Genomic DNA, 20,680 nt, shown 5'->3' with positions numbered 1-20,680 from the left:
CAGGATGCTCTCAATACAACCTCTGTAGAATGTGATGAGGATGGGGGTTGGGAGATGGACTTTCCTCAGCCTTTGCAGAAAGTAGAGACGCTGCTGGGCTTTCTTGGCTATGGAGCTGGTGTTGAGGGACCAGGTGAGACTCTCCGCCAGGTGAACACCAAGAAATTTGGTGCTCTTAATAATCTCAACGGAGGAGCTGTCAGTGTTCAGCTGGGAGTGGTCGCTCTGTGCCCTCCTGAAGTCAACAACCATCTCTTTTGTTCACATTCAGAGACAGATTGTTGGCTCTGCACCAGTCTGGCAGCCGCTGCATTTCCTCTCTGTAAGCTGACTCATCGTTCTTGCTGATGAGACCCACCACGGTCATGTCATTGGCGAACTTGATGATGTGGTTCGAGCTGTGTGTTGCAGCACAGTCGTGGGTCAGCAAAGTGAACAGCAGTGGACTGAGCACACAACCCTGGGGGGCCCCCGTGCTCCGTGTGATGGTGTTGGAGATGCTGCTCCTGATCCAGACTGACTGAGGTCTCCCAGTCAGGAAGTCTAGGATCCAGTTGCAGAGGGAGGTGTTCAGGCCCAGTAGGCTCAGCTTTCCAATCAGTTTCTGAGGGATGATTGCGTTGAATGCTGAACTGAAGTCTATGAACAGCATCCGAACGTACGTGTCTTTTTTTTTGTCCAGGTGGAGGGTGATGGCGATGGCGTCGTCTGTTGAGTAGTTGGGATGGTACGCAAACTGCAGGGGGTCCAGTGAGGGGGGCAGCAGGGTCTTTATGTACCTCATGACAAGCCTCTCGAAACACTTCATGATGATGGATGTGAGAGCAATGGGACGGTAGACGTTGAGGCAGGACACTGAAGACTTCTTCGGCACGGGGACGATGGTGGCGGCCTTGAAGCACGTTGGAATGGTGGTGCTGCTCAGGGAGATGTTGAAGATGTCAGTGAGAACATCTGCCAGCTGGTCTGCACATCCTCTGAGCACTCTGCCAGGGATGTTGTCTGGTCCAGCAGCCTTCCGTGGGTTGACCCTGCATAGAGTTTTCCTCACATCAGCCACGGTAAGACACAGCACCTGGTCATTGGGGCGAGGAGGAGTGGTCTTCCTCGCCACCACGTCATTTTCTACCTCGAAGTGAGTGTAGAAGTTGTTCAACGCATCTGGGAGGGAGGCATCACCAGCATAGGCAGATGATGTTTTCCTGTAGTTGGTGATGTCATGAATGCCCTTCCACATATGCTGCTGTCCTGGAAGTGGCTGTGGATTTGCTGGGCGTGTGCAAGCTTTGCCTCTCTGATGGCCCGGGACAGTTTGGCCCCCACTGTTGTTAGGGCTGCCTTGTTGCTTGCTCTGAAGGCGGAGTCGCAGGTCCTCAGCAGCGCACGCATCTCCGTGGTCATTCATGGCTTCTGGTTAGAGCGTGCAGTGATGGTCTTGGACACAGTCACATTATGCTGATGTATCTAGTCACTGATGCCGTGTGCTCCTCTAAGTTGGTAGAGTTGCTGTCCGTTGCAGCCTCCCTGAGCATGTGCCAGTCAGTGTGCTCAAAGCAGTCTTGAAGAGCAGAGATGGCTCCTGCTGGCCAGGTTTTCACCTGCTTCTGAACTGGTCCAGAGTGCCTGATGAGCGGTCTGTATGCTGGGGTTAGCATAACAGAGATGTGGTCTGAGTAACCGAGGTGGGGGTGGGGCTCTGCCCGGTACGCGTTGGGGATGTTTGTATAAACAAGGTCCATTACAAAACACCCAATCCAGTATCGCTGATCCCTAGTAAGCTCAATGACAAACTGCTCTAAAAAGCCATCTCGTAGTCTCTAAAAAGCACTCTCTTGATATCAATTATGAACCTGATTTTCCCAATCGAATGGCATTTTGAAATCTCCCATGATTATCATAACATTGTTCTTTTGACACTCCCTAATGTCCTGAAGTGGCCAAGTCAGAGTCCAGACCTCAATCCAATTGAGAATTTGTGGCTGGACTTGAAAAGGGCTGTTCGCTCATGATCCCCGTGCAACCTGATGGAGCTTGAGCTGTTCTGTAAAGAAATTGCTTTACTTGCTAGAATGCTGTACGCTATTTTGTCATCGTTGTTGATGAGGACAACCACTGTTGTGTCATCAGCAAATGTGATGATTCGGTTTGAACTCGATCTAGTTGTTTTTTGAACACAGAATATAGAAACCTACAGCACATTACAGGCCCTTCGGCTCACAATGTTCTAACAACCATGTATCCTACTCTAGATACTGCCTAGAATTACCCTCTTTTTTTCTAAGCTCCGTGTACCTATCTAAGATTCTCTTAATGACCCTATTGTAACTGCATCTATCACCGTTGCTGGCAGTGCATTCCACACACCCACCACTCCCTGTGTGAAAACTGACCCCTGACATCCCCTCTGTACTTACTTCCAAGCACCTTAAAACTATGCCCCCTCGTGTTAGCCATTTCAGGCCTGGGAAAAAGCCTCTGACTATCCACAAGATTAATGCCTCTCATCATCTTATACACCTCTATCAGGACACCTCTCATTGTCCGTCGCTCCAAGGAGAAAAGGCCAAGTTCACTCAACCTATTCCCATAAGACTTGCTCTCCAGTCCATTCACCATCCTTGAAAATCTCCCCTGCACCCTTTCTGTAGTATCCACGTTCTTCCTGTAGTGAGGCGACCAGACCTGAACACAGTACCTAAAGTGGGGTCTGACCAAAGTCGTATATAGCTCTAACATCACAGCTCTTGGACTCAATCCCACGGTTGATGAATGCCAACACACCGTACGCCTTCTCAACAACACTGTCAACCTGTGCAGCAGCTCTGAGTGTCCTATGGACACGGACCCCAAGATCCCTCTGATCTTCCACACTACCAAGAGTGTTATCATTAATACTATATTCTGTCTTCAAATTTAACCTACCAAAATGAATCACCTCACACTTACCTGGGTTGAACTCCATCTGCCACTTCTCAGCCCAGTTTTGCACCCTATCAATGTCCCGCTGTAAACTGTGACAGCCCTCCACACTATCCACAACACCTCTAACCTTTGTGTCATCAGCAAATTTACTAACCCATCCCTCCACTTCCTCATCTAGGTCATTTATAAAAATCACAAAAAGGAAGGGTCCCAGAACAGATCCCTGAGGCACACCGCTGGTTACCAACTGTACTTCAGCCCATAGTTGCTGCCTGGCCTGCTGAGTTGCTCCAGTACTTTGTGTGTGTTGCTTGGATTTCCAGCAACTGCATATTTTCTCTTGTCCATAAAAACTCCATCCACTGCTCTACCTTCATCAATGTGGTTTGTTGCATCCTCAAAGAATTCAGTCAGGCTAGTAAGGCATAATCTGCCTTTGACAAAGCCATGCTAGCTATGCCTTTCCAAATGTTCATAAATCCTGCCTCTCAGGATCTTTTCCAACAAATTGCCCACCGCTGAAGTAAGACTCACTGGTCCATAATTTCCTTTCTTGAACAAGGGAACAAGATTTGCAACCCTCCAATCCTCAGGTACTTCCCATCCGTATTGATGATGCAAAGATGAAAATATCACGGATCTTTGAGCCACATTTCCCAGCAACCCACTGATTTAAACTTAGCTGAACCTGCCAACTGGTACGTCTTTGGACTGTGTGAGGAAACTGGAGCACCTGAAGGAACTCTGCACGGGAGGGAACAGAGAACACTGGTATTGAACACTAAATTCTGACACCCAAGCTGTAATAGTTACATCACAAAGATCATTGCCAGAGGCTCAGCAATGGGTATATCTCGCCCGGTCCTGCTGACTTATCTAACTTAATGCTTTTCAAAAGGTCCAGCACATCCTCCTTTTTAATGTCTATATGCTCAAACGTTTCAGTCTGCTGCAATTCATCCCCAGAATTGCCAAGGTCCTTGGTGAATACATCATGCTTCAGCAGCGGACTGAGCGTGCCGCTGTGTGGGTGGGGTGCCGGTGCTCAGCGTGATGGAACGAGATGTTGCTGCCAACATGGACGGACTATAGTCTTTCAATCAGGAAGTCACTGATCCAGTCCAAGAACATAGAGTAGCAGTTAGTGTGGCTATTACAGCTTGAGTGTCAGAATTTAGAGTTCAGTTCTAGTGTCCTCTGTAAGCAGGTTTGTTTATTCCTTCCGATGTTCACGTGGGTTTCCCTCGGGTGCTCTGGTTTCCTCCCATAGTGCAAAGACTACCAGTTGGTAGGTTAGGCTAGTTTTAAATCGGTAGGTTGCCAGGAGCTGTGACTCAAAGGTCTGTTATATTTTCATCAGTACAAAAAATAAAATAAATGAGGTGTTGTTCTTCTACTTTGTGATCACAATGGCATTCGGTAAGGCAGCTGCCTATGGGAATGAGGTGTAAAGTTGTAGTGACGTGTAACCAGGAGTTCAGGTTTGGCAGTTGTATAGCATTGGCCCATTGGCCCTGGTCTCACTGATGTGCAAGAGGTCACATCATGAGCACCAGATGCAGAGGGGAAAGTTGACAGAGCTATGGGTAAATATCTGCCTGTTCAGGTGTGAGGGAGCTCTTCGTTGGGGTAAGTCCCTATAACAAGTCCTCAAGTCCCGGCCACATCTTTGTAAATTTTCTCTGTACTCTTTCAATCTTATTGACATATTTTCTGTTGGTAGGTCATAGGAACTGCACATAATACTCCAAATTAGGCCTTAGCATCCCAATTCGTGTTCTCATTACTTTCATTTCTAATGACCATTATGCCAATAGCTCTCTTTACGATCCTATTTACATGTGATGCAACCTTCCAAGAATTATTTCCCTGCACAGACCCGTTGAATTCCCGTGGGCGATTGTTTGTTGCTCCACATTATAATGCCTGGAGTTTCTTGTGTACCTATCTCTGTTCTGTCTGGGGAAGGGAAGGGATGAAAGCAGGCATGTGTGAGATGGAGAGAATTTGTGTATAATTACCTCTACTCAGGTTGATTACAACAAGTCTAAACCCATTTCAGGACACAATTTTTGTACTGCCATACAGATGAGTCACTGCCAAATTGGGGCTATTTTAGCATAATATGCAAAACTGTTCAAAAGCGCAAAAAACAAACACACCTCACCTGTTCCCCAGGCAAAGCTTCCTCTCTCCTCTCACCCTGTGTTCATCCACTCCACTACCCTCTTTCTGCTGTCAGTCTAACCTGCCCTCTTGTTTCTGGCTGTGCTCTTTCTCCTTTCTGTCCACTCTGCCCACCCCTCTTGGGTTGCTCTGTGTGGTAGGAATGAATACAATCGTTAGGTGTATATTTATTCTGACTTCAGGCTCCAGGGAAGCTTTGCATAGTAATGTAATATCTGTCCAAAGGTTGTGACTCATTGACGTGTAAATGCAATAGTTGTGTAATTGGTGCATTTCGTTGCGTTGCCACTGGGTAATTCACTTTGCTGATATGCTAGCATTCATCAGCCACTGAGAGATTAACTAGAGAGCTTCAGTTCTGTCACTGGTACAGCCTGGTATCTGAGGCAGACACCAGTACCTCAGCCTGTGCCATTTACCTTCCACTGCACCCCCACCTTCCCACATCAGAATCAGGTTTATTATCACCGGCATGTGATGTGAAATTTGTTAACTTAGCAGTAGCAGTTCAATAATCTAGCAGAGAGAAAAAAAAAGAAAATAATATAAAATAAATTAAAAATAATAGTAAATAAACAAGTAAATCAATTACAGTATATGTACATTGAATAGATTAAAAAAACGTGCAAAGCAGAAATACTGTATATTAAAAAAAAAAGTGAGGTAGTGTCCAAAGATTCAATGGCCATTTAGGAATTGTATGGCAGAGGGAAGAAGCTGTTCCTGAATTGCTGAGTGTATGTCTTCAATCTTCTGTACCTCCTACCTGATGGTAACAGTGAGAAAAGGGCATGCCCTGGGTGCTGGAGGTCCTTAATAATGGATACTGCATTTCTGAGACACCTCTTCTTGAAGATGTCCTGGGTACTTTGACATGTAAGTTGAGTCAGTACCCAGATTACTCGACTCTGTAGCTTCTTTCGGTCCTGTGTAGTAGCACCAACCCCCCCCCCCCCCCCCCCCCCCATACCAGACAGTGATGAAGCCTGTCAGAATGCTCCCCACGGTACAACTATAGAAGTTTATGAGTTTATTTGTTGACGTGCCAAATCTCTTCAAACTCCTAAGTATAGTATAGAAAAGTATAGCCACTGTCTTGCCTCTTTATAAGTACATCAATATATTGCGGCCAGGTTAGATCCTCAGAGATCTTGACACCCAGGAACTTGAAGCTGCTCACTCTCTCCACTTCTGATCACTCTGTGAGGATTGGTGTGTGTTCCTTCGTCTTACCCTTCCTGAAGTCCACAATCAGCTCTTTCATTTTACTGACATTGAATGCCAGGTTGTTGCTGTGACACCACTCCACTAGTTGGCATATCTCACTCCTGTACGCCCTCTTGTCACCACCTGAGATTATACCAACAATGGTTATTCTCTTACTGCCAGAGAAATGTACAGCACAGAAACAGACCTTTTAGCCCACCTTTGTCCTTGCTGGCAATGATGCATATTATACCCTAATCTCAATTGCCCATATTAGGTCTGTACTCCTCTAATACATGAGAGAGAAGCTTGCCCAGGTGGTTTGGAGGAGGATACTGGTGGGGATGATGGCAGAGCAGAGATGGCTAAAGTTTCAGGGAATAGTTCACAAGGCATAGGATAGATCTGTCCAACAGAAGAAATTGTTTTCAAGTGACAGGGGTAGGCAACCATGGCTGACAAGGGAAGGTAAGGACTGCATGTAAGCCAAGGAAAGGGCTTATAAAGTAGCAAGAGTGAGAGGGAAGTTGGATGATTATGCAACTTTTAAGGTCCAACAAAAGGCAACTGTAAAAGCTATAAGAAGGGAAAAGATGAAATATAAGGGTAAGCCAGCAAATACAATAAAACAGGATACCAGAAGTTTTTTTCAGTTATATAAAGAATAAAAGAGTTGAGAGTTCATATTGAACTACTGGAAAATGATGCGGGTGAGGTAGTAATGGGGGACAAAGAAATGGCAGATGAACTTAATGGGTACTTTCCATCAGTCTTCACAGTGGAATACACTAACAGTATGCCAGAAGTCTGTGAGTGTCAGGGAGCAGGAGTGAGTTCCATTGCTATTACAGAGGGGAAAGTGCTCAGCAAACTAAAAGGTCTTAAGGTGGATAAGTCACCTGGTCCAGATGTACTACATCCCAGTGTCATGAGGTTGCTGAAGAGGTAATAGCTGCACTGGTCAAGAATCACTTTATTCTGGCATTGTCCCTGAAGACTAGAATATTGGAAAATGTCACCCCACTCTCAGAAGGGAGGAAGGCAAAAGAAAGAAAATTATAGGTCAGTTAGCCTACCTTCAGTGGTTGGGAACATGTTGGAGTCTATTATTAAGGATGAAGTCTTTGGGTACTTGGAGACTAATGATAAAATAAGTCAAAGTCAGCATGGTTTCTGTTAAGGGAAATCTTGCCTGATGAATCTGTTTGATTTCTTCGAGGAAGTAACAAGCAGGGTGGACAAAGGAGAGGCAGTGGGTGTCATTTACTTGGATTTTCAGAGGCATTTGATAAGGTGCCACACATGTGGCTGCTTAAAATAAAATCCTGTGGCATTATAGGAAAGAATCTGGCATGGATAGAGGAATGGCTGACAGGCAGGAAGCAGTGAATGGGAATAAAGGGGACCTTTTCTGTTTTGTGGTCAGTGACCAGTGGTGTTCCTCATGATCAGTATTGGGACCTCTGCTTTTCACATTGTTTGTCAATGATTTGGATAATGGAATTGATGGCTTTGTGGCAAAGTTTGTTGATGGGATGAAGATAGTTGGAAGGGTAGGCTGTGCTGAGGAAGCAATGCAATTGCATCAGGGCTGAGATAAATTGGATGAATGGGCGGAAAACTGGCACATGGAATACAGCGTTGTGAAATGTACGATCATGTATTTTGTTATGAGGAGCAATAGTGCGGACTATAATCTAAATAGGGGGAAGATTCAAACATCAGAGGTGCAGAGGGGCTTAGTCCTTTTACAAGACTCCCAGAAGGTTAATTTACAGCTTGAGTCTGTGGTAAAGAAGGCAAAGGCAATGTTGGCATTTATTTCAAGGGGAATAGAATATAAGAACATTAGAAATAGGAGCAGGGGTAGGTCAGCTGGCCCGTCGAACTTGCTCCACCATTCAGTAAGATCATGGCTGATCTGACCATGGGCTCATCTCCATTTGAAGCCTTTTCCCCATTACCTTTAGTTTCCCTTCTATAGAATAAATTATCTGACCTTGTCTTAAATATATTTATTAAGGTAGCTTCCACTGCTTCATTGGGCAGAGAACTCCACAGATTCAACACTCTTTGGGAAAAGCAGTTCCTCCTCATCTCCGTCCTAAATCTACACCCCCGAATCTTGAGGCTATGTCCCCTAGTTCTCGTCTCACTACCAATGGAAACAACTTTCCTGCCTTTATCTTATCTAACCCTTTCATAATTTTATGTTTCTATAAGGTCTCATGTTGCACTTTGTCAATGCTTTAGTGAAATCAATAAAACATAAAAAGACATCATTTTGATATTGAATTGCCCTTTGTGAAAGCATTGGTAGTATGAAAATTGCATTCCTAGTTCCTCTATCCTCAATAAACCCATATTGCAGATGAGAAATTTCTGGCCTTAATTTGTTTTTAATTCGACTCAGAACAATTCTGAACAAAATCTTTATTATGTGACTTATAAGACTGATTGTTCTATAATTTTCACAGTCAATAGTTCCAGGAATTTTTGGCAGAGTTATAAATACTGATTTCAAGAGACAGTCAGGCAATACACCAGACTCATACATGCTATTAAACAGTTCAAAAAGAATATCTATGCCCAGATCTTCTATTATTTCAAATTGTCGCTAAACATTGACGGAAGGGACCAACAACTACTTCAAAATTTATATTGGAATCAAATGGCGGCGGTAAAAATGAATGATAATATAAGCAATTGAACTAAAATTCAAAGAGGAGTTAGACAGGGATGCGTTGCCTCACCGGAATTATTTAAAGAAAACAGCAGGATACTCCCAACTGCCAATTGTACATCGGTAATCAAGATATTGAACAAAAGACCAGCTTTAATTACCTAGGTAGCTTTATATCACAAGATGCTAGAAGTAAAGTAGAAATAAAAAGAAGAATTGCCATTGCCAAAACCAACTTCCAAAAAATGAATCCCATTTTTACCAACAGACACATTTCTATGACAACAAGGCTTAGGCTACTAAAATGTTACATCTGGTCAGTCTTGCTGTATGCTTCTGAAACATGAACTCCAAAGAAACTTAGAAGCAACTTTCTTACAAGAATGCTGAAAATATCATATAGAGTTGGGGTAACTAATGAGACAGTCTCCAATGTGCCCATACAAAAAGATCTTTAATGAGAACGTTAAATGAGAGGAAACTTTATTTCCTGGGCCATGTCATCAGAAAGGGAGAATAGAATGCCTTGCATTACAAGGCCGTATGCCTGGGAAATGCAAAAGAGGAAGGCAAAGAAGAAAACATATGGACACTGTGAAAGAACTAACAGATCTAAATGTGCGAGATATCATTCGATGTGGAGAGCCATGATCGCCAAAGTGTGTAACGCGCAATACACATGATGAAGAAGAAGATAAGATCTCCTCACACTCTTCTGAATTCCAGCGAGTACAGACCCAGGTGATTCAATCTCTCCTCATAGTCTGACCCCTCATCTCTGGAACCAACCTGGTGAACCTCATCTGCACTGCCTCCAAAGCCAGTATATCCTTCCTCAAGTAAGGAGACCAGAACTGCATGCTTGGAGTTGCAGCATAACCTCCCTGCTCTTAAATTCAATCCTTCTAGTATTGAAGGCCAACATTCCATTTGTCTTCTTGATAGCCTGCTGCACTGCAAACCAACCTTTTGTGATTCATGCGCAAGCACTCGCAAGTCCTTCTGCACAGCAGCATGCTGCAATCTTTTACCATTTAAATAATCTGATCTTCCATTTTTCCTTCCAAAGTACCAACATTGTACTCCACCTGCCAGTCCCTTTTCCACTCACTTAACCTATCTATATCTCTCCAAAAGCTCTCCTTATCCTTTGCATAATTTGCTTTTCCACTCAATTTAGTGTCATCAGCAAACTTAGATACACTGTACTCAGTCCCCTCTTCCAGATTGTTAATGTATATTGTGAATGGTGGTGGGCCCAGCACCAACCTCTGTGGCACAGAGAGAAACCCCCATGTATCCCAACTCTCTGCTTTCTATTGGTTAACTAATCCTCTATCCATGCTAATAGACAATAGGTGCAGGAGTAGGCCATTCGGCCCTTCGAGGCAGCACTGCCATTCAATGTGATCATGGCTGATCATTCACAATCAGTACCCCCGTTTCTGCCTTCTCCCCATATCCCTTGACTCCGCTATCTTTAAGAGCTCTATCTAACTCTTTCTTGAAAGCATCCAGATAATTGGCCTCCACTGCCTTCTGAGGCAGAGCATTCTATAGATCCACAACTCTCTTGGTGAAAAAGTTTTTCCTCAACTCCGTTCTAAATGGCCTACCACTTATTCTTAAACTGTGGCCTCTGGTTCTGGACTCCCCCAACATCGGGAACACATTTCCTGCCTCTAGCGTGTCCAATCCCTTAATAATATATGTTTCAATCAGATCCCCTCTCATCCTTCTAAATTCCAGTGTATACAAGCCCAGTCGCTCCAATCTTTCAACATATGACAGTCCTACCATCCCGGGAATTAACCTCGTAAATAGCAAGAATGTCCTTCCTCAAATTTGGAGACCAAAACTGAACACAATACTCCAGGTGTGGTCTCACCAGGGTCCTGTACAACTGCAGAAGGACCTCTTTGCTCCTACACTCAACTCCCCTTGTTTGTTTGTAATACATCATCCCCAACTCCATGCATCTTTATCTTATGGTTAAGTCTTTTATGTGTCACCTTATCGAAGGCCTTCTGGAAATCCAAATAAATGACATCCGTCTATTCCCCTCTATCCACTGTGCTTGTTATATCCTCAAGGACCTGCCTTTCCCGAATCCATGCTGCGTCTGAATGATGGATCCGTTTCTTTCTAGATGTCTTGCTATTTCTTTAATGAAAGCTTCAAGCATTTTCCCAACTACAGATGTCAAACCAACTGGCCTCTAGTACACCTTTTGCCTACATCCTTTTTTGAACAGTGGCGTGACATTTGCCATCTTCCAATCTGCTGGGATGTGCCTAGAGTCCAGAGAATTTTGGTAAATTCTCACCAAAGCCTCTACTATAACCTCTGACATTTCTTTCAGTAACTGGGATGCATTCCATCAGGACCAGGGGACTTCTCTATCTTTGTATTGTCAACAGTTATGCATCCCACATCTCTGAAAGGATTTGTTGTCGTTGGAGAGAGTCCAGAGGAGGTTCTCGAGGATGATTCCAGGAATGAAGGGGTTAACAGATAGCAATACACACAAAATGCTGGAGGAACTCATCAGGCCGAAACATCAACTGTGCTTTGTTCATAGATGCTGCGTGACCTGAGTTCTTCCAGCATTTTGTACGTGTTTCTTGTATTTCCAGCATCTGCAGATTTTTCTCTTGTTTTGGGGTTAACATGCAGGGAGTGTCTGGCAGCTTTGAGCCTCGCTGGAATTTAGAAGAATGTGTGGGGATCACATTTGAAACCTACCTAATGTTGAAAGGACCAGATAGGTCCTTTGACTGTGACAACACGTCCTTTCTGAGAGATGCGGCCCAAAACTGTTGACAATACTCCAAGTGTGACCTGACAAGTGTCTTGGAAAGCCTCAGCATTTTCTCCTTGCTTTTATGTTCTATTCCTCTTGAAATAAATGCCAACATTGCATTTGCCTTCTTTACCACACACTCAACCAGTAAGTTAACCTTTTAGATAGGGTGGTTAAGGAGAGGATGTTTCCTATGGTGGAGGGAATCGGCACAGCCTCAAAATTGAGGGGTGATGTTTTAGAACAGTGGTAAGGAGGATTCTTTTTTCAAGCCAGAGAGTAGTGATCTTTGGAATGCGCTGCCACAGACTGCGATGGAAGCCAAGTCTGTGGGTATGTTCAAGGCGGAAATTGATTGTTTCCTGATTGGTCAGGGCATCAAAGGATATGGCGAAAAGGCAGGTATATGGCATTGACTGGGATCTGGGATCAGCTATGATGGAATGGCAGAGCAGACTCAGTGGGCTGAATGGCCTGATTCTGCTCCTGTGTCTTGTGGTCTGATACACTCCTTTCAAATGTGGTAATTATGTCTGCTTCTACCACTTGGTCTTGTAGCTTGTTTGAGATACATTCACCACACCCGTGAGGGCAATCGTTCATGATGTGAGGGTGTAATTTCAAAGGAGATGCGAGGGGCAGGTTTTTTACCCAGAGATTGGAGGGTGCCTGGAATACGTTGCCTAGAGGAGGTGGTAGAGGCAGAAACATTAGAGACTCTTAGATAGGCATGTGAACATATGAGGTAAGTAGATGGATATGGTCATTGTGTTGGCAGAAGAGATTGGGTGGCCTTTTGATTATTTATTTAATTGGTCCGGCCACATTTTGAGCTGAAGGGCCTGTGCTGTGCCATGCTGTTCTATGTGAAAAACGTACTCCACAGAACAAGAGGGTTCATTTGCCCTCTAGATCGAGACACACTTGCCCTGGGTTAAAGATTTTGACAAATAATCATCCCTATGCCTCTGATAATGTTGTAAACATTTGTTTCCTCACAGCCTTTGGCGTTCCAGTAATAATAAATCATACTTATCTGTACTCTCCTTATTACTCCAGCCATATCCTAGTGAAATGCACACTGTAGCATGGTGGTTAGCACAATGGTTTACAGTGCCAGCAACACAGGTTCGATTCCCGTTGCTGCTTTGAGGAGTTCTTCATGTGACTGTAGCTTTCCTCCGGGTGCTCCCGTTTCCTTGCACTTTCCAAAGACAGATGCATTAGCAGGTCATTGCAAATGAATAGACTAGGTTTAAATCAGGGGTTGCTGTGTGGCATGGCTCAACGGGCTGGAACAGCCTGTTCCACCTGTATCTCGATAAATAAAGGAAACTGGAGTAATTCAGTGGGTGGGGAGAGGGTCAGGTGGCATCAGTGGAGGGAAATGGGTAGTCAGTGTTTCGAGTTCAAACTCTTCCTCTGTTCACCAGCCAGCAACCTGGTTAATCTTCTCTGCCTTGTCACATGCTTCCTGTAATGTTCGGGTCCTTTCTAACACCCCAGCTTCTGAGTAGCTAAATTCACTGATCTCACTATCTACCTTATGATCCTTGCACCTTATTGTCCACCCAAACAGTTCTTCCTCTGCAGTACTTCATTCTGCAATCTCTTATTGTTTTCCTTTCTGCTACTTCAATGTATTGACGTTTTGAAATGATTTACACTATATGGATGGAAAGTGAATATTTTTCACTGTACCTCAGCACATGTGACCATAATGAACCAATTACCAATTGCCAAATCCATGAAAGACATGATTTCTCGCATACAGAGCCATGCTGACTATCCATAATTAATCCTCGTCTTTCCAGGCATAGATATGATCTACCTTCCAGAATCACCCCCACTACCATTCCCGTGACTGACCTTTGACTTACTACCCTCCAGATCCCTGGCCTAACCTTGCTGTCCCTCTCAAATGAAGGCAGAACATTATCCAGCCACTCTACCCCACCTGTGGTTAAAGATGGTGTAAATATCTACAGTTGCAAGAAAAAGTTTGTGAACTCTTTGCAATTACCTGATGTTCTGCATTAGTTAGCAAACACGAGGAAATCTGCAGATGCTGGAAATTCAAACAACACACACAAAATGCTGGTGGAACACAGCAGGCCAGGCAGCATCTATAAGGAGAAGCACTGTAGACGTTTCAGGCCGAGACCCTTCATCAGGACTAACCGAAAGGAGAGATACTAAGAGATTTGAAAGTAGTGGGGGGAGGGGGAAATGCGAAATGATAGGAGAAGACCGGAGGGGATGGGATGAAGCTAAGAGCTGGAAAGGTGATTGGCGAAAGTGATACAGAGCTGGAGAAGGGAAAGGATCATGGGACGGGAGGCCTCGGGAGAAAGAAAGTGGGGGGGTGGGGGGGAGCACCAGAGAGAGATGGAGAACAGGCAGAGTGATGGGCAGAGAGAGAGAGAAAAAAACAACAACTAAATATGTCAGGGATGGGGTAAGAAGGGGAGGAGGGGCATTAACAGAAGTTAGAGAAGTCAATGTTCATGCCATCGGGTTGGAGGCTACCCAGCCGGTATATAAGGTATTGTTCCTTCACCCTGAGTTTGGATTCATTTTGACACCCTGTCTCTTGCAAAAATGCTATCCCCTTCTCACAGTTCCTCCGTCTCCGCCGCATCTGCTCTCAGGATGAGGCTTTTCATTCCAGGACGAAGGGGCTTCCCTTCTTCCACCATCAACTCTGCCCTCAAACGCATCTCTCCCATTTCCCACACATCTGCCCTCACCCCATCTGCCCGCCACCCCACTCGGGATAGGGTTCCCTTTGTCCTCACCTACCACCCCACCAGCCTCCAGGTCCAACGTATAATTCTCCGTAACTTCCGCCACCTCCAATGGGATCCCACTACCCAGCACATCTTTCCCTCCCCCCCTTTCTGCTTTCCGCAGGGATTGTTCCCTACGCGACTCCCTTGTCCACTCGTCCCCCCCATCCCTTCCCACCGATCTCCCTAATGGTACTTATCTTTGTAAGCGGAACTAGTGCTACACCTGCCCTTACACTTCCTCCCTCACCACCATTCAGGGCCCCAGATGGTCCTTCCAGGTGAGACGACACTTCACCTGTGAGTTGGCTGGTGTGGTATACTGCGTCCGGTGCTCCTGGTGTGGCCTTTTATATATTGGTGAGACCTGACGCCGACTGGGAGACCATTTCGCTGAATACCTACGCTCGTTCTGTCAGAGAAAGCAGGATCTCCCAGTGGCCACACATTTTAATTCCACATCCCATTCCCATTCTGATATGTCTATCCATGGCCTCCTCTACTGTCACAGTGAATCCAAACTCAGGTTGGAGGAACAACACCTTATATACCAGCTGGGTAGCCTCCAACCGGATGGCATGAACATTGACTTCTCTAATTTCCGTTAATGCCCCTCCTCCCCTTCTTACCCCATCCCTGACATATTTAGTTGTTGTTTTTTTCTCTCTCTCTCTGCCCATCACTCTGCCTGTTCTCCATCTCCCTCTGGTGCTTCCCCCCAACCCCCCCACTTTCTTTCTCCCGAGGCCTCCCGTCCCATGATCCTTTCCCTTCTCCAGCTCTGTATCACTTTCGCCAATCACCTTTCCAGCTCATATTCATAGACCATCACCTTAAAAGAAGTTTGGATAACTACATGGATGAGAGATGCCTGGATGCAGGTGAATGGGACTAGGCAGAAGTTGATTCAGCATGGGCTAGCTGGTTGAAGAACCTGTTCTGTGCTGTAATGTTCTATAATTCATGTGTCCCCAATTCTGGGTCTCCCTTTCCCACCCCCTGTCAGCTCAGCTCAGCTCAGATCAGCTCTGCTCTGCTTCCAACAGCCCTTCTTCCGGCTGCTGAACCTGCGGAAACTGGGCCTGAGTGACAACGAGATTCAACGGCTGCCGCCAGAGGTGGCCAATTTCATGCAGCTTGTGGAGCTTGACATCTCTCGAAACGGTGAGTGATGTAGTTCGGCCAGGGGGAATGGTGAATGACGGAGATCGGACGGGGAAACGGTGAGTGACGGGGATCGGACGGGGAACAGTGAGTGACGGGGATCGGACGGGGAAACGGTGAGTGACGGGGATCGGATGGGGAAACGGTGAGTGACGGGGATCGGACGGGGAACAGTGAGTGACGGGGATCGGACGGGGAAACGGTGAGTGACGGGGATCGGACGGGGAAACGGTGAGTGACGGGGATCGGACGGGGAAACGGTGAGTGACGGGGATCGGACGGGGAAACGGTGAGTGACGACGATCGGACAGGGGAACGGTGAGTGACGGGGATCGGACGGGAAACGGTGAGTGACGGGGATCGGACGGGAAACGGTGAGTTACGGGGATCGGACGGGGAAACGGTGAGTGACGGGGATCGGACGGGGAAACGGTGAGTGACGGGGATCGGACGGGGAAACGGTGAGTGACGGGGATCGGACGGGGGAACGGTGAGTGAGAGGGAAACGGTGAGTGACGGGGATCGGACGGGGAAACGGTGAGTGACGGGGCTCGGACGGGGAAACGGTGAGTGACGGGGATCGGTCGGGGAAACGGTGAGTGACGGGGATCGGACGGAGAAACGGTGAGTGACGATGATCGGACGGGGAAACGGTGAGTGACAAAGATTGGATAGGGCTGCAATTTCTGTCTTAAGGCAAGGAAACAGAATTAGGTCATGTCCATGGGCAGGGATGGGAAGATGTGGTGGGGAGCAGACGTTCAAGTTCAGTTTATTGTCATTTAATGATACATGTATACCATCATACGAAATAACGTTCCTCTTGACCAAGGTGCACAACAGTCTTTATAACACACACATGACACATAAAGTAATATTACCACAAATAAAGTAATAAATATTAAGGTACATTTATGACACATTCAAAAGTAAACAGTATAATGTCAATGGTGCTTTGTACGTGATGAGACCTGGGTGGTGGCAGTGAGTTCAGTCGTCTCATGGCCTGGTGGTGGACGTTGTTTCCCATCCTAAATGCCCTGGTCCCAATGTTGCCTTCTGCCTGTTGGTAGGGTGTCAGAGAGATTGCAGGCTGGATGGGAGTGATCATTGATGCTGTTAAGGGTCCTGCATTTGCAGCGTACCCCAATCTTCCACAAACTCCTCTCTCTCCTCAAGTGGATCTGGTACTTTATTCATGGCAGCTTTCCTGGATACCATTTCCCAGTAATTCCCACCGTCTGGGAAGGAATTCCTACACAGCCCAGCTTCAGATGACATGGACTTAATAAAGCATAACAGTGGGATGGTGAGGGGTCTGAGAAGACTGTACAGGGGGTCAAGGGTGAGTTTGGAGAGAGGGTGAGGGACTGGGGAGGCTGAACAGTGGGAATTCAGAGGGTTTGGGATGAGTTTGTGAAGAGAGAATCAAGGTTCAGAGGGAAACACTGTTCTAAAGGGAGTTGCCAGTCAATGTTGAACTCGACGTAGTACTGCCTTAGGGACTCAAGCTCTGAACTTTCCTCTCAAGAATTGCCCTTGAAGCCTTCCCCCATGAGTGGGTTTTGCTACAAGGCAGTGAGGGTTTGAGATCAGCGATTTCCTTCTCCTCGATGAGCTGCCAACCATGGCTGATGAGCCCCATCTACCTGAAGTGACTGGTTTTAAGGCTCCAGCAGCCACTTCTTCTGTCAGTAGAAACAGTTTAACCGGGATGAGCAGCTCGGCCAGATGGGAAGGCCAGGAACTGGACTTGGTTGTCAGAGGCTATTTGAACTGCTATTTTTAAATTTTGTTTTTATTTTACAAAATTCCTTTATTACAAATATCGGTGCTATACAATATATACAAAACCGTGATTAACATAATTATTTCACTACAAATAGACAATACACATTAAACCAAAATGTTCCCACCTCTATCAATGATGGCATTTACACCCCACGGAGCCCAACGGTCCAGGAACACCACCTAAGGTCGCCGTGGACTGTGCGTGTTCCTTTTCAATATTTACCCAAACATGACTGTACCCCCACAGAAATGACATGCGAATGGGAGATCCGTGTACAAACTAAGGAACTTATTGCAGGGCACCGCTCTATGCAGCATCCTCCAGCCGAGATCCCCAAGGTGCATGGGAAGACCCCGCACGTAAAGGGACTTCCAGTGGGGACCCATCTCATCTCCGGGTGGAAAGACCGACCGCCATGGTGTGTCGGTACTATGGACAAGGGCAAGGAAGTGGACGGTGTGGAGCAGCAGCCCATACAGATACCTCCAACTTGCATCCCTATTGCAGAAGTAGTGGAAGATTGTCCCTATTGCCAACCCTGGCTATGACAGCCTTAAAGAAGCAATACTGCCCTGTGTTAACATAGATGAATCTGTGGTGGGGCACTGCCCTGCAGCTGTATAGGGAGGTGATGGTGGGACACTGCCCTGTAGTTGTATAGAGGGGTGTGTGTGGGACACTGCCCTGTAGTTGTATAGGGGGGTGATGATGGGACACTGCCCTGTAGTTGTATCGGTATCAGTGGGATCGTGCCCTGTATTTTTATGGGTGGGTTTGTCGGATTCTGTCTCCGGCCCCCCTCTCTTTGTTGCTCTTGCTCTGTTAAAGTGAAGTCTGCGTGTTTCTCCTTAAAGATGTTTACTTTGCCCGTCCTTTTAATTCAGTGGCTCTGCTGCCCCCTACCAGTTTATTCTCAGGAGAATGTTGCTTCACGTTGCTGCTTTTGTCTCCACAGATATCCCAGAAATTCCGGAGAGTATTAAATTCTGCAAATCTCTGGAAATTGCTGATTTTAGTGGGAACCCTCTTTCCAGGTACAGTCAAATATTTAACAAGAAACCACTGCTGGCTGTGCTCTTCGCACTGACCTCTGTCCAGACTACTTCTCTTTGACCCCAAGCTGACCCTCTGTACTTTCCTCTGACCCCTCCTCACTCAGCCTTTGCTAACCCTTAATAACCCAGAGAGAGCCCTCCAAACTGATCTTGTATCCCTCCTCACTGAACTGAGCCCTCGTTATTGCCTCCTGCACTGATGGATTCTCCTTTTTGCCCCTGATCCCGAGATCGATCCTACTCACTGACCCCTGACCGCAAGCTGGGCAGTGAAAGACCTGCTTCTTTTCTCTTGTCCTGTATGACGTTGAACGGGGAGAAGGCGGGGTGAAGGGTCAGGGGGCGGGTGAAGTGGCTTACATATCAAGAGAGTCTATGGTGACAGGTTTAGAGGCAATGAGGGTCAGAGGCAACGTGGTCAGGGAGGTTGAGGGTTGGCGGTGATAGGGTGACACTTAGACCCCCTCCAGTTCGCCTATCAGTCCCGACTAGGAGTTGAGGATGCCATCGTCAACCTGCTGAACCGTGTCCACCTGGACAAGCTGGCGAGTACTGTGAGGGTCATGTTTTTTGACTTCTCCAGTGCGTTCAACACCATCCGCCCTGCTCTGCTGGGTGAGAAACTGACAGTGATGCAGGTGGATGCTTCCCTGGTGTCATGGATTATTGATTACCTGGCTGGCAGACCACAGTACGTGCGCTTGCAACACTGTGTGTCAGACAGAGTGGTCAGCAGCACTGGGGCTCCACAGGGAACTGTCCTGTCTCCCTTTCTCTTCACCATCTACACCTCGGACTTCAACTACAACCCAGAGTCTTGCCATCTTCAGAAGTTTTCTGATGACTCTGCCATAGTTGGATGCATCAGCAAGGGAGATGAGTCTGAGTACAGGGCTACAGTGGGAAACTTTGTCACATGGTGTGAGCAGAATCATCTGCAGCTTAATGTGAAAAAGACTAAGGAGCTGGTGGTGGACCTGAGGAGGGCTAAGGCACCAGTGACCCCTGTTTCCATCCAAGGGGTCAGTGTGGACATGGTGGAGGATTACAAATACCTGGGGATATGAGGACTGGTCAAAGAACACTGAGGCTGTCGACAAGAAGGGTCACAGCCGTCTCTATTTCCTGAGGAGACGGAGGTCCTTTAACATTTGCTGGACGATGCTGAGGATGTTCTACGAGTCTGTGGTGGCCAGTGCTATCATGTTTGCTGTTGTGTGCTGGGGCAGCAGGCTGAGGGTAGCAGACACCAACAGAATCAACAAATTCATTCGTAAGGCCAGTGATGTTGTGGGGACTGGACTCTCTGACGGTGGTGTCTGAAAAGAGGATGCTGTCCAAGTTGCATGCCATTTTGGACAATGTCTCCCATCCACTTCATAATGTACTGGTTAAGCACAGGAGTACATTCAGCCAAAGACTCATTCCACCGAGATGCAACACTGAGCGTCATAGGAAGTTATTCCTGCCTGTGGCCATCAAACTTTACAACTCCTCCCTTGGAGTGTCAGACACCCTGAGCCAATAGGCTGGTCCTGGACTTATTTCCACTTGGCATGATTAACTTATTATTATTTAATTATTTATGGTTTTATATTGCTATATTTCTACACTATTCTTGGTTGGTGCGACTGTAACAAAACCCAATTTCCCTCGGGATCAATAAAGTATGTCTGTCTGTCTGTGAGTGTTGCAGCAATGCGCTGGTTGAGCATGTGGGTGAGTGGTAATGGGGTGGGAGAGAAGTGTCAGTGGTGACAGGGTGTGCTAGTGGAGAAAGAAAGGATCGAAATATCTAAAGGTTGTGTTATGCCTTTTCATTTTCTTTCTGCATGCTTCCTGCGTTGTTTACCATGTCCCTCTCTCACAGGCTTCCTGACGGATTCACACAGTTACGGATCCTTGCACATCTCTCCCTCAATGACGTATCTCTGCAGTTCCTGCCAAGCGACATCGGCAAGTAAGTGATCTGCTCGACACCCCAGCATCAGAAAAGTGTGTGGAGCAACGTATTGAGCTGAGAGCATCTCTGAGAGACTCATCAGGGCAGATGAGAGTGTCAGGTTCTCCTTGGCAGTT

General features: G+C 46.4%; 1 protein-coding gene across 13 annotated transcripts in view; it reads left to right on the top strand.

Moving 5' to 3' along the window:
- The window catches only part of scrib (scribble planar cell polarity protein), a 346,569-nt gene that overhangs the window by 34,199 nt on the left and 291,690 nt on the right, over positions 1–20,680 (top strand). For all 13 annotated transcript variants that reach the window (XM_073055225.1, XM_073055218.1, XM_073055217.1 and 10 more), the window contains exons 2-4: positions 15,637–15,754; positions 18,502–18,580; positions 20,472–20,561. In XM_073055225.1, coding sequence (XP_072911326.1) covers positions 15,637–15,754; positions 18,502–18,580; positions 20,472–20,561 — 287 coding nt within the window. The remainder of the gene's footprint in view (positions 1–15,636; positions 15,755–18,501; positions 18,581–20,471; positions 20,562–20,680) is intronic.

This window comes from Hemitrygon akajei, chromosome 8 (assembly GCF_048418815.1).
Source record: "Hemitrygon akajei chromosome 8, sHemAka1.3, whole genome shotgun sequence".
Classification (NCBI taxonomy): Eukaryota; Metazoa; Chordata; class Chondrichthyes; order Myliobatiformes; family Dasyatidae; genus Hemitrygon; species Hemitrygon akajei.
This window is presented reverse-complemented; position numbering and strand designations above follow the sequence as displayed.